Source organism: Mauremys reevesii, linkage group 2 (genome assembly GCF_016161935.1).
Source record: "Mauremys reevesii isolate NIE-2019 linkage group 2, ASM1616193v1, whole genome shotgun sequence".
Lineage (NCBI taxonomy): Eukaryota > Metazoa > Chordata > Testudines > Geoemydidae > Mauremys > Mauremys reevesii.
In genome coordinates, this window is record NC_052624.1 from 258,669,108 (window position 1) to 258,681,632 (window position 12,525).

A 12,525-nucleotide genomic window follows, 5' to 3' on the forward strand; every position below is an offset into this window, starting at 1 on the left:
TGCTTCTTCCTCGGTACTGGGGAAGGGAAACAGGGCTGATCCTCCACAATATTTTGAGGGGCATTTCTAATGGAGGTAGAAGTACTCAGTAGGAAGGGTTCAGTGGGACGGTCAGACAGTGGACACAAGGCAGCCTCCATTGGCAGGTGATTGAGTCTCATCTCCCTATCCTTCTTAGTCCAGGGCTTGAAATCTCAGTAGATTTGACACCAGTCCTTGAGGTAACCCTCCCAAAGGCACCTGGAATGAGGGTCACTTATCAGCACAGACTTCTTGCAGCTGGTGCAAGGCTTAAATCTTGGAGATCAAGGCATGTCCCAGTACTGGGAGATGGTACCCAGAACAAGTGGGAACTCACAATCTAAGCACACTAAGTAAAAGAACAAATAAAACTTACTTTGCGGGTCTAACTAATCATTGATGAGAATACCCTGAAAGGGAGAACTTGCAAAGCAAGCCAACACACTCTGACAACTGATCATGGGTGGTAAGAAGGAACTGAGTAGGGTCGGGGTCAGCTCTGTCCTTTATATCAACACACAGCAGAATGAGACAGCACAGAGCACATACTTTACCCTGAAGGCTACCATAAGGGAAAAACCTCTGACCCTGGGGCACTGGGTGTGCACACTCCCAAAGGGGAATGAATATCACTCGAAGAATTGTAATATAAGTCAATATTCCGTTATAACTTAGACAGCTAGGGTATTTTTGGTAGTACTTTATTGTAAAAAATGTAAATATTTTGCACAAAATTATGAGGCTCAGAAGTGAAAATAAGAAATTTTAATGAGCTTTTATGATGTGGTACCTGAAAGTAGCAGTTCCATATTACTATTAGTGAGTGTGGCATTTACTCTCCCCGATGATGCATTGAAACTGTTCACTGTCAAAGTCATGGGCTGTTTCTTGCCTTTATAATTGTAAGATCCTTTCCATATATAATTTTGGGCAAATACATCATCAGGAACTGTAGAGATATGAAACACATATTAATGTGGATTGCAATATTTAGCATATACAAAGTCACAGACCTCTAACCAAATGCGTGACAAAATATGAACATTTTCGTTTCTCTTCCCTCTGATTTTATATCTCACTTGAGCCACTGGCTATGATTATTAGTCTATATCCTCTCACAGAAGGCACTAAAACTGGGATAATCATCGATAAAGTAAACATGCATGTGGATGATATACAGTAATGATGATACATAAGAACCTATCCACATGTAAACCTCCACTTGACCTATTGTAATACAAAATTAACTGCACAAAGTATAAATTTAATGACTGTATCTAAAAGACCAAATTTCACTCAGTACCAAGGTTTTCCATTCCAGCATACACAGAGATCATGTATCTAGTATTAAATGTGTGTGCATGAATCTCATTCTTTAAATATTAAAAATCATTTGACACATATTCAAATGATACTGTACCTTGGTAAAAATGTCTCTTTTTATCAGGTCACATTGAAATTACAAAGATGGATATAGGAACCAAACTCTTACTCTTAATGGGAAATTTACTTAAGAAGATTTCTCTTATCACTAAATGCTCAAACAAAACCAATGTAAGTTTTATCAAGAGCAAAAAAGAAGTCACATCCTATGCACAAAATACTGAAGAGATCCTGGAGGAAAGAGGGAATGAATCACTCTGATTTATATCTATACTAATGAGCCTTTCATATGCACCCAATTGTAAAATGGCTCATTTTCAGTAAATATATTTACATACCAACATAACACTCAAACACAGAAAATGATTTAGCAGCTTCATTTGGTTCTCTGCAGACATTCCCATAAAGCTTACCATGGTGGAGATATCATTTATTCATTATAAGCTGGAGTACTTTATGATGGCTCAAGACACTCACCAACTCAGATTTATCAGATTCAATATTCAGCCCCAGATTGGTCAAACAAAGTGATCTCAAAGTGCCTTGCAAAGGAGGCCAGTGTCATTATCTCCACTTTACAGATGGGAAAAGGGAGGCACAGACAGGTACAGTGACTTGCCAAGGTCACCGAGCAGGCCAGTGGCAGAGCTGGGAAGAGAACCTGGGTCTCTTTATTCCCAGTGTAGTGCTCTGTCCAGCAGGAAACACTGTCTCACACTTCAGGATATTTAATACACATAAGAAGCTATACAAGGAAAAATAAGTAAAGTTTCATTTGAGTTAAGTACCCACTGATACTGGAGACAGAAGATAAATGGGAAGCTGAATTACAAATCTAATGGTCAGAAGGTAGGGAAGAAATTTGGCAGAATATCAGAGAGTCATTCAATATAAATAGTTTTTACGGGAAACCAAAGACTATATAAATCTGTAGCTAACGTCATGAATACTGGAGTCACCACTAACCAGCAGCAAGTATGCCCCATGTAATTTTTCTTGCCACAAAACACAAAAATACTGGAACTATATGCAAAGGTCTTTTCACAGTACTCACTACGAAGATCTGCCCTCTGCAAATACACACCTACATATATATGCTGGAATTACTAGATTAATTAAATCCTCTAGCAATATCAAAGAATGGATGTTGATGTCTCTAACAGTAGCCAAACATGTAATGGCCTTATTTATCAAATGGAACGTAATTCTTTTTTTATGCCAAAAGGTGTTAATGGCTCCCAGCAAGCATGCTTTTGATATCTAGACTATCACGACACCATTAAAGCTAGCCGGTAGGCATGCAAAATGGAAAAAGCAATTATGATCCTTTATGGAGTAAGATAGGCGAAACAACAGAAGCCACTGGCCAAGGCACTGGGTTTCATGGGAAGGTCTGAGCAATAACTAACTCAGAGAGAATAAGAGGAGTTTCCCTGGATGCTGATTGTGAATGCAGGGGCTTCGGAACTGACTGACTGCAGCTATGTTTGTCTGTGTACCTGTCAAAGGCAGAAAGAAACAAGAAAGGCAGACAATCAGTTGTGTGTTGGAAGAGAGAGAGATCCTTGGAGCACAGGACTGGCTGGAAAGGCAAGATTTGAATTGTGAACAAGGAAACTCCCCATTGGTACTTGATCTTACTGTGTTTAGGGAAAGAGGACTTTGTGCACATGCTTTAGAAAATAAACAGGACTGCACCAAAGAAATAACAGACTCATACAATTATTTTCTCCTTCTACTGGAAACAACCTGGAAACTTTGGTGAAACCTATTGGGCAAAGGGGCAAACCATCTCTAATGTATTCATAATGTTTTAAAAAGACCAGAGCTTCAGATAAATAACAAATGTACATAACATGTGAAACTGAGAAGTACTGATAATGCTGTCGGACTTGAAAGTGTATATTTAAACACTAAATCTTACATTAACATCAAGATTAACCAACCCTGACGTGAGATGTGCTAGTGTGGACTCCTATGCCAGTGAGCAAGCAATGCAACTCTAAATGTGCTCAGGGGTCCATGCTAGCAGATGCTTACTCATGATCTGGGTCTAAAATAATAAAAAATAAAGAAATACAAAAGTTAAGGTTCTAATAATGTAGCCAACATTTACATTTCGGTGTCTAAAGAGAGAGATATAAATCTGTATTTAGGTACCTCAGTACTCATTTAAGAGTGCTGATTCAGGTGTTCATATATCTGCTTTTTTAGGTGCTTGAACTGAGTGGTTTCCTGGATTGGACCTTTATGCATGCACACAGATTTAGACTTATATCCTTTACTTAGAAGAGTAGTTACACTGAAGTGAATAAATGGTTTCAGGATCCGGGACTTGGATTCTAAAGTTAAAGAACCAGCTTTAATTTGCAAAGTGGGCCCAATATTAGTAACTTGAGTATTTTCACATAACAACTTGTTTGTAGGATGAGGCCCACAGAGAAAACTACTGTAATTTGGAGAACTTCAGGTATTATGCTCATGAATGTGGGTATGTTTAAAGTGCATATTGCAGTATATATTTTACAGTAAAGGGGAAAATGTGAGGAATGTTTGACTCCAACCACCCAAGTATTCCAGTTTGACTGTATCTACATTATCAAATCCCAATCCATGTTAGTTAAATTTCAGCCAGTACTGGTTGAGGTTGTTTGCACACCAGCTCACATACTCCCACCAAGCCAATCCCAGGACATCTTTAGCAAGCAGGGAGCAGGAGCATTTTTTGTTTTGTTTTATTTTTGTCAACCACCACCTTCAAAGCAAACCAGCACCAGTTGGTTCATTCCTATCCCCTGTCAACTCCTTTGTGAAGCTAACTCTGAAGAATTGCTCAGCTCTTCATTAGAGTCCAGTAAAGTAAACTACTTTCTGGACAAAATAGTACATTTTTCCAAAAGAAACTTCAGATAGAGGAGAGCTTTGTTAAGTTTTAAAATATCTTTATGTCCCATGTTCTCTACACATCTCTAACAAAGGTCCTCAGGTCTTACTATACTTATCAGCCTTACATAATACTAAAAAAATATGGACATGCAAATATGGATATATGTGATATAGAAGAACAAATTTCTTATTTTAACATAATTGCCTTTATCATTGCTAAAGTCTGCAAACAGAATACAAATATGTTTTTCAGTACAGAGTGAGACATCGGGACAGAGGGGCTTGTTATACTGAAAGAGAAATCACATATGTTTTGTTCATTTGTTTTGAATGTAAAAAAACAAACAACATTTTAATAGCGTAAAATACAAAAGCCGGCAATGAACAATTCTATAGCTACTTGAATTTCTGTATTAGATTTGTACTGATTTATTTCAAATACAGAGACACAAATGAAACAAAATTCTTTGAAGTTTACATTACTGATTCTGTGGATGAGCTAGTGTACACCAACCAGTCTGACTGCTGAAGTCAGTGGGACTTTGCACATGCACAGAGGTTGAGGTTAGCTAATCCTAAATCAGACTCAGTGCTTAAGATTCATAGTTTCATAGAATTTAAGGCCAAAATGAACCATTAGATCACCTAGTCTAACCTCCTGTATATTCCAGGACATTACATTTCACCAAATTACCCCTGCATTGATCCAAGAATTTGTGTTTGGCTAAAGCATGTTCCAGAAAGGCATGCAGATTTTATTTGAAGACATCAGAAAATGGGGAATCCACCACTTCCTCCAGGATAGTTTGTTCCAGTGGTTAATCACTCTCACTTGTTAAAGAATTGTGACACTTCTAATTTGAATTTATATGGCTTCAAGTTTCCAGTGATTGGTTCTCATTATGCCTTTTTTGGCTTGATTAAAGAGCCCTTTAGTACCTGGTATTTGAAACTTGTGAAGGTACAGATACACTGCAATAAAGTCACATCTCTGACTTCTTTTTGATAAGCTACACAGATAGGAACTTCCTCTCTTTGATAAAAATAGACTCCAAATGTCCATGAACCAAACCCACATGCAAAAAAATCACGAGTAAAATACAAGAGAGGATGGTTAACAGCAACCAAACTATATTCAATATTTAGAGAAGTAAGTAGCAAGCTATCACCATGGACTTTTGAAAACACATGGTTTCATAAGTGCACTTACCAACTACTTTGATGTCTGTGCACTATTGAGAGATTGGACTATGGTTACTGAAGAGCTTTGTTTAGCATAAATCAATTTAAGGATCAATATTTACCTGCCAAGAGTTAGATTCAGCCACAGTCCTTTGCCTGTGAAATCATTTATGCCAGTACCAAATGAGTCTGAAACAGTGCTATTTGTTTGGTATCATTTTCAACCACCGCACTGAGGCATGAGGTACCAGGCAATAGAGTATTGGGCCATTGGAATAAAGTCAAGGTACTCACCACTTAGTTTAGGACTCGGTGTTCCCAAAGCTGGTCTAGGGTCTTTCACCAATATTTTTGATCCAGCTGTTGGAAAGAACAACAAAAAGATGGACAACAAGTAATCATCTGAAAACATTCAGTGGGACATGTGCTCTTAAATCACTCAGGTTTTTAAAATTCTATTAATTCCTTAACACACAGTACCACCTTAATGGGGCTGGGATGTACATTTATATCACCGAAGAGGAAAAAAACAGACATACACCTCTACCCCGATATAATGTGACCCGACATAACGTGGGTTCACATACAACACAGTAAAGCTCTGACGTGCTGCTCTGAGCAGCGTGTTAAGGGTGTCGGACCAGGCCGGGACTGAGGGGTTTGATAAGGGGCAGAGGGTCACAGTGGCGGTCAGGGGCTCCCCCCACCAGGGTCTGGGGGGCAGGAGCTGTGGGAGGGCACTTTTGGGGGCCCTGCAGTCCCAGAATGGCCCAGGGGATTAGCGGGGGGCCGGGAGCAGTCCACTCTGCTTCCCTCGCCCCGGCCCCAGCCATGTCACTCGGGGGAGGGAGCTTGGGGGAAGGGATCCCCCCCTCCCGCACTCACCAGCAGTGGCAGAAGCGGAGCAGCCTGGTCCCAGCCCATTCCACTCCGCCAGCTCCCAGCCGCAGAACTCCGCTTCCTGCCGCAGGTAAGTACAGAGGGGCGTCTTTTCCCCAACCTCCCTGCACTCACCGGCAGCAGAAAGCGGAGCGCCATAGCTGGGAGGTGGCAAAGTGGAATGGGCTGGGGCCACGTCGCTCCGCTTCCCGCCACCAGTGAATGCTGAGGGCGTCCTTTCCCCAACCTCCCCACACTCACCGGCAGCAGGAAGCAGAGCATCCCAGCCACAGCCAGCTCCACTCCACCAGCTCCCAGCCATGGCACTCCACTTCCTGCCACAGGTCAGTGCAGGACCCCAGCAACCTGGCTGGGGCCAGGGTAAGGAAAGTGGAGCAGGCTGGGGCCGCATTGCTCCGCTTCCTGCCGTGAGTGCAGGGGAGTATCCTTTCCCCAACCTCCCTGCACTCACCAACGACAGGAAGCGGAGCACCATGGCTGGGAGCTGGCAGAGTGGAGTGGGCTGGGGCTGCGTCGCTCCGCTTCCCGCCACCGGTGAGTGTGGAGGCCATCCTTTCCCAACCTCCCCGCACTCACCGGTGGTGGGAAGCGGAGCATCCCAGCCACAGCCAGCTCCACTCTGCCAGCTCACAGCCGTTGCGCTCCACTTCCCGCCGCAGGTCAATGCAGGACCTTTCCCCAACCGCCCCCCAGCGACATGGCTGGGGCCGGGGCAAGGAAAGCAGAGCAGGCTGGGGCCGCATCGCTCCGCTTCCCACCACAGGTGAGTGCGGGGGAGTATCCTTTCCCCAACCTCCCTGCACTCGCTGAAGGCAGAAAGCGAAGCGCTGTGGCTGGGAGCTGGCAGGGTGGAATGGACTGGGGCTGGGCTGCTCCGCTTCCCGCCGCTGCTGTTGAGTGCCTGTCAGGGGGTGGGGAGGGGTGAATAGCGGTCGGAGCAGTCAGGGGACAGGGTGGGTTGGGTAGGGGGTGGGATCCTGGGGGTGATTAGGGATGGGGGTCTCTGGAGGGGGTAGTCAGGGAACAAGGAACGGGGCGGGAGGGCAAAGCAAGTTTGATATAACACGGTCTCACCTATAACACAGTGAGATTTTTTGTCTCCCGAGGACCGTATTATATCGGGGTAGAGGTGTACATCAGAGGATGTTCAGAGACCTTCAGTAGACAACCAGGATGTATTTGCATAATACAATTTAAAATTTGATATAGGACTAATCAGATTCCTTGAATTAGTCAAATGGAATTATCCCCTTCCAACTTGAACCTGATTCATGCTAACTGTCTTTTATGTGATGGCACTGCCCAAAAGTTCTGGTTTTCTGGAATGAAGCGTTGAATCCATTGTATTGGAAGCAGACCTTCTGTACAATGGACACATGGATCTTTAGTACTGAGATTCCTTTTATATCTTTGATCTCCCTTAGACAGATGAAAGGGACTCAATTCTTTGTTCCCTTTAAGTCAATGATTCAGTCATTTTTGAAAAAAATTATTTTCATTTCCATCGGGAGGAACACGAGAACATAGTGCTTTTCTTCTAACTACTTCCCCCTGTGCGAGGAACATGGCTTTTCATCTTTCTCTCTGTAATAGGTAAAATCAGAACGGTTCCTCAGGGTATGCTATATTTCATTCGAATAAGAGTTAATAATTTTGAAGACATTGCTCCCTCTTCTCATCTTCCTGTAATACTGAAGAGCGAGAAGTGAGAAGCTTAGTTTTAACCACTTTTGACCCATTAATTTGTTTTAAAATTGCCAAGGTTTGAAAAAAAAATCAATCAAATGTTCCCGGTGAAAGCAAAGAAGCAAGAAGATAAACTGTCAATGTTTCATCTACTGCCTTTTAATGATATTGAAGTTGTTAGTACACCTCCCTTACACCCTCTGATGAGGAGTGGCTTATTGCTTATGGGCACAGACCCTGGTTTGCTGTGTAAACAGGGGTGCCATTCTGATTTTTTAGGTTCAGGTACTCCACCCCTATTACCTTATTCTGCATAAAGTGTAGATAAAAGAAGCTGGGAGGACACAGAATCCTATCCCCCCAAACTGGAGAGAGGGCATGGCTGCTAGAAAGATTATCGCCTTTAATATCACCTGTATTCCTTTCTGCCACCTTATGCAGAGCTGTGGTTCAGTGGACCCACAGAATGTGTATCCCCAAGGACCATGCCCCTCCCAATACTAGAGACAACCACAGAGAAAGATGGCATTGAGCTTGTCTCTGTAGTGAACCCTAATTCTAACCCTAACCCAGCCCCAGCAGGAAGTAAAAACAACTACTGTTGTTTATTTTGAAAGTAGCAGAAGAAATTTCTTGGAACAAATTCCAGTTACCCTGAAGGGTCCCTTAATTACAAAGGAAAGTATCAACACATTTCAAATATGGGTAGAGGTATTCAATTCAGTACCCTGAAGTAAAACAATAGAAACAATGGAAAAGAAGAACACACCAAGGTTACAAGGAGGTTTCTTTCACACAAAGATAATATTAACACCACACTTTATCTGGAATACCTTGATAATATTTTCTATTAAGGAGCTCAGTGAAAATTGGAATTTCCATCCTTTGGGAAACTGTGATATTTCAACAGATCAGGACAAAAAGTTGAAATATCAAAAACATTCATGGAACAAAAAGTTCAGAATTTTTTAATTTTGACATGGCAAAATATTTTATTTTGGAATTTTTGATCAAAACAAAACATTTATATAGTCCCAATTTGAAATGTTTAATTTCAATGTGTGGTACTGACCCGAATCACTTAGTTTTGAGTTTGTTCAATATTAAACTACTTTTCCCTGTGATGGCATATTGTCTCGTGGGAACTGCAATTTGGGTATCTAATGCCACCATTCTCCCCTATGGTCAGGCTCCCTGACCAGACTACATCTTCCATGATACATCCATAGCCATGTCCCTTTCACGATGTGCTACACTGCTCGAGAGGAGGGAAGACTGCACCTGAACAACACAAAAGGGATGTAATCTGGCTGCAGCTGGCCAGCCAAAGGAGCTGGTTCCTACATTAATCCCTCTTGGTATAAGGAAGCAAGATAGGATGGGCAGATTTCACTATCGTACAGAATTTCTTTATTATGCTTTGTAAATATCAAAGAATTAGAGGGTTTGGTCTTCAGCTTCAATTGTTCTTCATGCCGTCCCTTAAATTCTGAATATAAATGCAGGCTAAATTTTCATGTTCATTTCTCAACATGCCATCTTTTTCTTCTTATATGGAAAGCACCTGCTCCCAAACATTGTCCTGTACAGTAAGTTTTATAATCCCAGAAAACCCAACATCAGCTCTGCATATCAGTGAGTTCTGCAGTTTTGGAAGGCATATACTTATGGTAATATCGACTGAAGTGAAAGTGGATCCTCTAGGCTTGCATGTCTGGAGTTCTAATTGATATAACAATACACAAGCCTATTGTACAATCCATATGTCTTGTATATAGATATAGGGTACAATTTTCAAAACAGCCCAAAGTGACTCAGGAGTCTGAATCCCATTTTCAAAAAGGACTTAGGGACCTAAGTCTTAATGAAAATTACTAGGATGTATGTGCTAAGTCAAGTGGGTGCTTTTGAATACTTTACCCACAAATATATAATGCTTTTATATGAAATATAGAAAAAGATAAAGTAATATACAGATTTTAAAGACATGTATTATGAGATATATTGTTACTAAATAGCAAATAAGGGATAATTTAAAGTTTAATATTTGAAAGTCAGAGAGATGGGTGGGGGAGCAGAAGGGGTTACCTTCACAAACTGGAACTTTTCCAGTCCATGTGCCATCAGATCTACAGACTCTGTGTTCTGATCCTCCTGCTAGGAAGAAGCCTGACTGACAGGTATAAATCAATGTATAACCAAGTGAAGGAAGATCCATTCCAGCCACATTAGCGTGAACTGGAGTCTCTGGTTGTTTACAGCTGTGTGCTACAAAGAAACTGTACGTTACTTTTTAGTTGAAATAGTAAAAATATTTCAGAAAAAAACAACCTCAAACATTTTGACAGGTAGTTAATTAAACAAAATGTATTAGCAATAATTACGTATATGTACATGTTCTGTCTGGGCCCAATCCTGTAAGCATATTCATGAGCAGACCTTTAATCCTGTGTGACAGCCCATTGAGTCTGAGAGTCCACCTTTGCAGATTTTCTGGAAGGCCCAAACACCATATATATGTACTGATTGCCTTACACAGCAGTAACAGGCAACCACCCATTGCATGAATTGCAACAATTGTTTAATACAAAGCAGCAACTAAATAAGAGTTTAGAACAGGAAATGAAGAAAAATGGTTACTAACCTGTTTTGTAATTGTTGTTCTGTGAGATGTGTTGCACATGTCCATTCCACTTCAGTTGTTTGCATGCCCTAGCCGCTGAGATTTTCCCTCAGTGGCACCAATCAGGGTAACACATTCACCCACTGCTGCATAGTGCTACTGTGCCATGGTATAAAAGGCAGAGCCGCTCACAACCCCGCCTCTGCTCTTTTTTACTAGACAGACTCTGATATAGAGGGGTAGGATTGTGGGTCGTGAAATGGACATGTGCAACACATCTCACAGAACAACAATTACAAAACAGGTTAGTAACCATTTTTAACACTTTGAGTGATTGCATGTCATTCCATTTCAGGAAACTTACAAACAGTTCAATCTGGAGATGGGAGAACAGTCTGAATAATGACTGAAGGACTACCTGTCTTCCAGACCTGTCTTCCAGACCTGTCTTCCGGAGATGGCATAATGAAAAGGAAAAGTATGTACTGAACACCAAGTTACAGCTCTATAAATATCCAGAATAGGCTCTTGTGCTAGAAAGGCTACAGACGCTGTGTATGATCTTGCTGAATGTGCTAGCACCCTGTTCGGTGGAGTTACATAGACTGGGAGACACTTCATCCTGTCTGCAATCTCCGTTAATGGTTGGGAGGGAGACTGAAACAGTTTAGTCCTATCCAAGTTAAAGGCTAATGCTCTCCTAGCATCCAATGTGTGGAGTCTCTCCTCATCCTTATGAGCATGAGGCTTAGAGAAGAAAGTTGGTAAGTATATTGCCTGACTGATTTGGAAGTGAGAAATCACTTTGGTGAGAAATTTGGATGAAGACGGAGATATCTTGTAGACGACTGTACACTGTGGGGCAGATACCAGGTCTCTCAATTCTCCTACCTTCTTTGCAGAGGTAATTGCTTCCAAAAAAGCTAACTTAATTGACAGATGAAGTAACAAACCGGTAGCCAGTGGTGTGAAAAAACACCCTCCTTAGTGCTGCAAGTTTCAGCACTGTAAAGTGGCAGTGTAGACAGTGCACCAACGCTGGGAGCTACTCCCCTCGTGGGGGTGGTTTTTAAAAACACTGGGGGCTGGTCTACACTACGGGGGAAAATCGATCTAAGATATGCAACTTCAGCTACGTGAATAACGTAGCTGAAGTCGAAGTATCTTATATCGAATTACCTACCGTCCTCAGGGCGCGGGATCGATGTCCGCGGCTCCCCGTGTCGACTCCACTACTGCCGTTCGGGTTGGTGGAGTTCCAGAGTTGACAGGAGCACGTTCGAGGATCAATATATCGTGTCTAGATGAGACACGATATATCGATCCCTGAGAAATCGATTGCTACCTGCCGATACGGCGGGTAGTGAAGATGTACCCTGGGAGAGCTCTCTCCGGCGCTGGTGCTGCGACTACACATCCACTTTAAAGCGCTGCTGCCACAGCAGCCCTTTAACGTTAGTAGTGAAGACATATCCCAAGAAAGAGGGAAACACTTGCAGTAGGTAGGTAGAACTCTACGATAAATTTCACAGGAAGTAAGAAGGAATTGAAAGAGGTCGGGGATGGCTCTGCCCTTCATACGCAGCAGCTTGAGACAGCACAGGGAGCATGCTAAGGGGTAAATCCCTATTGCTAGTACACGGTGTGCACAAACACCCAAAGTGGAATGGACATGTGCAATCACTCAAAGAAAAATAATGTGTCACCCTGAAGTTACAAGGAGTAATTTTAGGTATAACAGACTGTAATTATCAAGGATAGAAATTACCCAGAATGACCCTTAATAAACCTACTTGTGAGAAAAACATCTTGGTACAGGTGTCTGAGACATTAGTTTTACACTA

At 42.0% G+C, this 12,525-nt stretch overlaps 1 protein-coding gene across 2 annotated transcripts in view; it reads right to left on the bottom strand.

Moving 5' to 3' along the window:
- The window catches only part of CSMD3 (CUB and Sushi multiple domains 3), a 1,158,685-nt gene that overhangs the window by 12,435 nt on the left and 1,133,725 nt on the right, over positions 1–12,525 (bottom strand). For both annotated transcript variants that reach the window (XM_039525141.1, XM_039525140.1), the window contains 3 exons: positions 10,147–10,326; positions 5,767–5,832; positions 812–970 (listed from right to left, as the gene is read on the bottom strand). In XM_039525141.1, the coding sequence (XP_039381075.1) occupies positions 812–970; positions 5,767–5,832; positions 10,147–10,326 (405 nt within the window). The remainder of the gene's footprint in view (positions 1–811; positions 971–5,766; positions 5,833–10,146; positions 10,327–12,525) is intronic.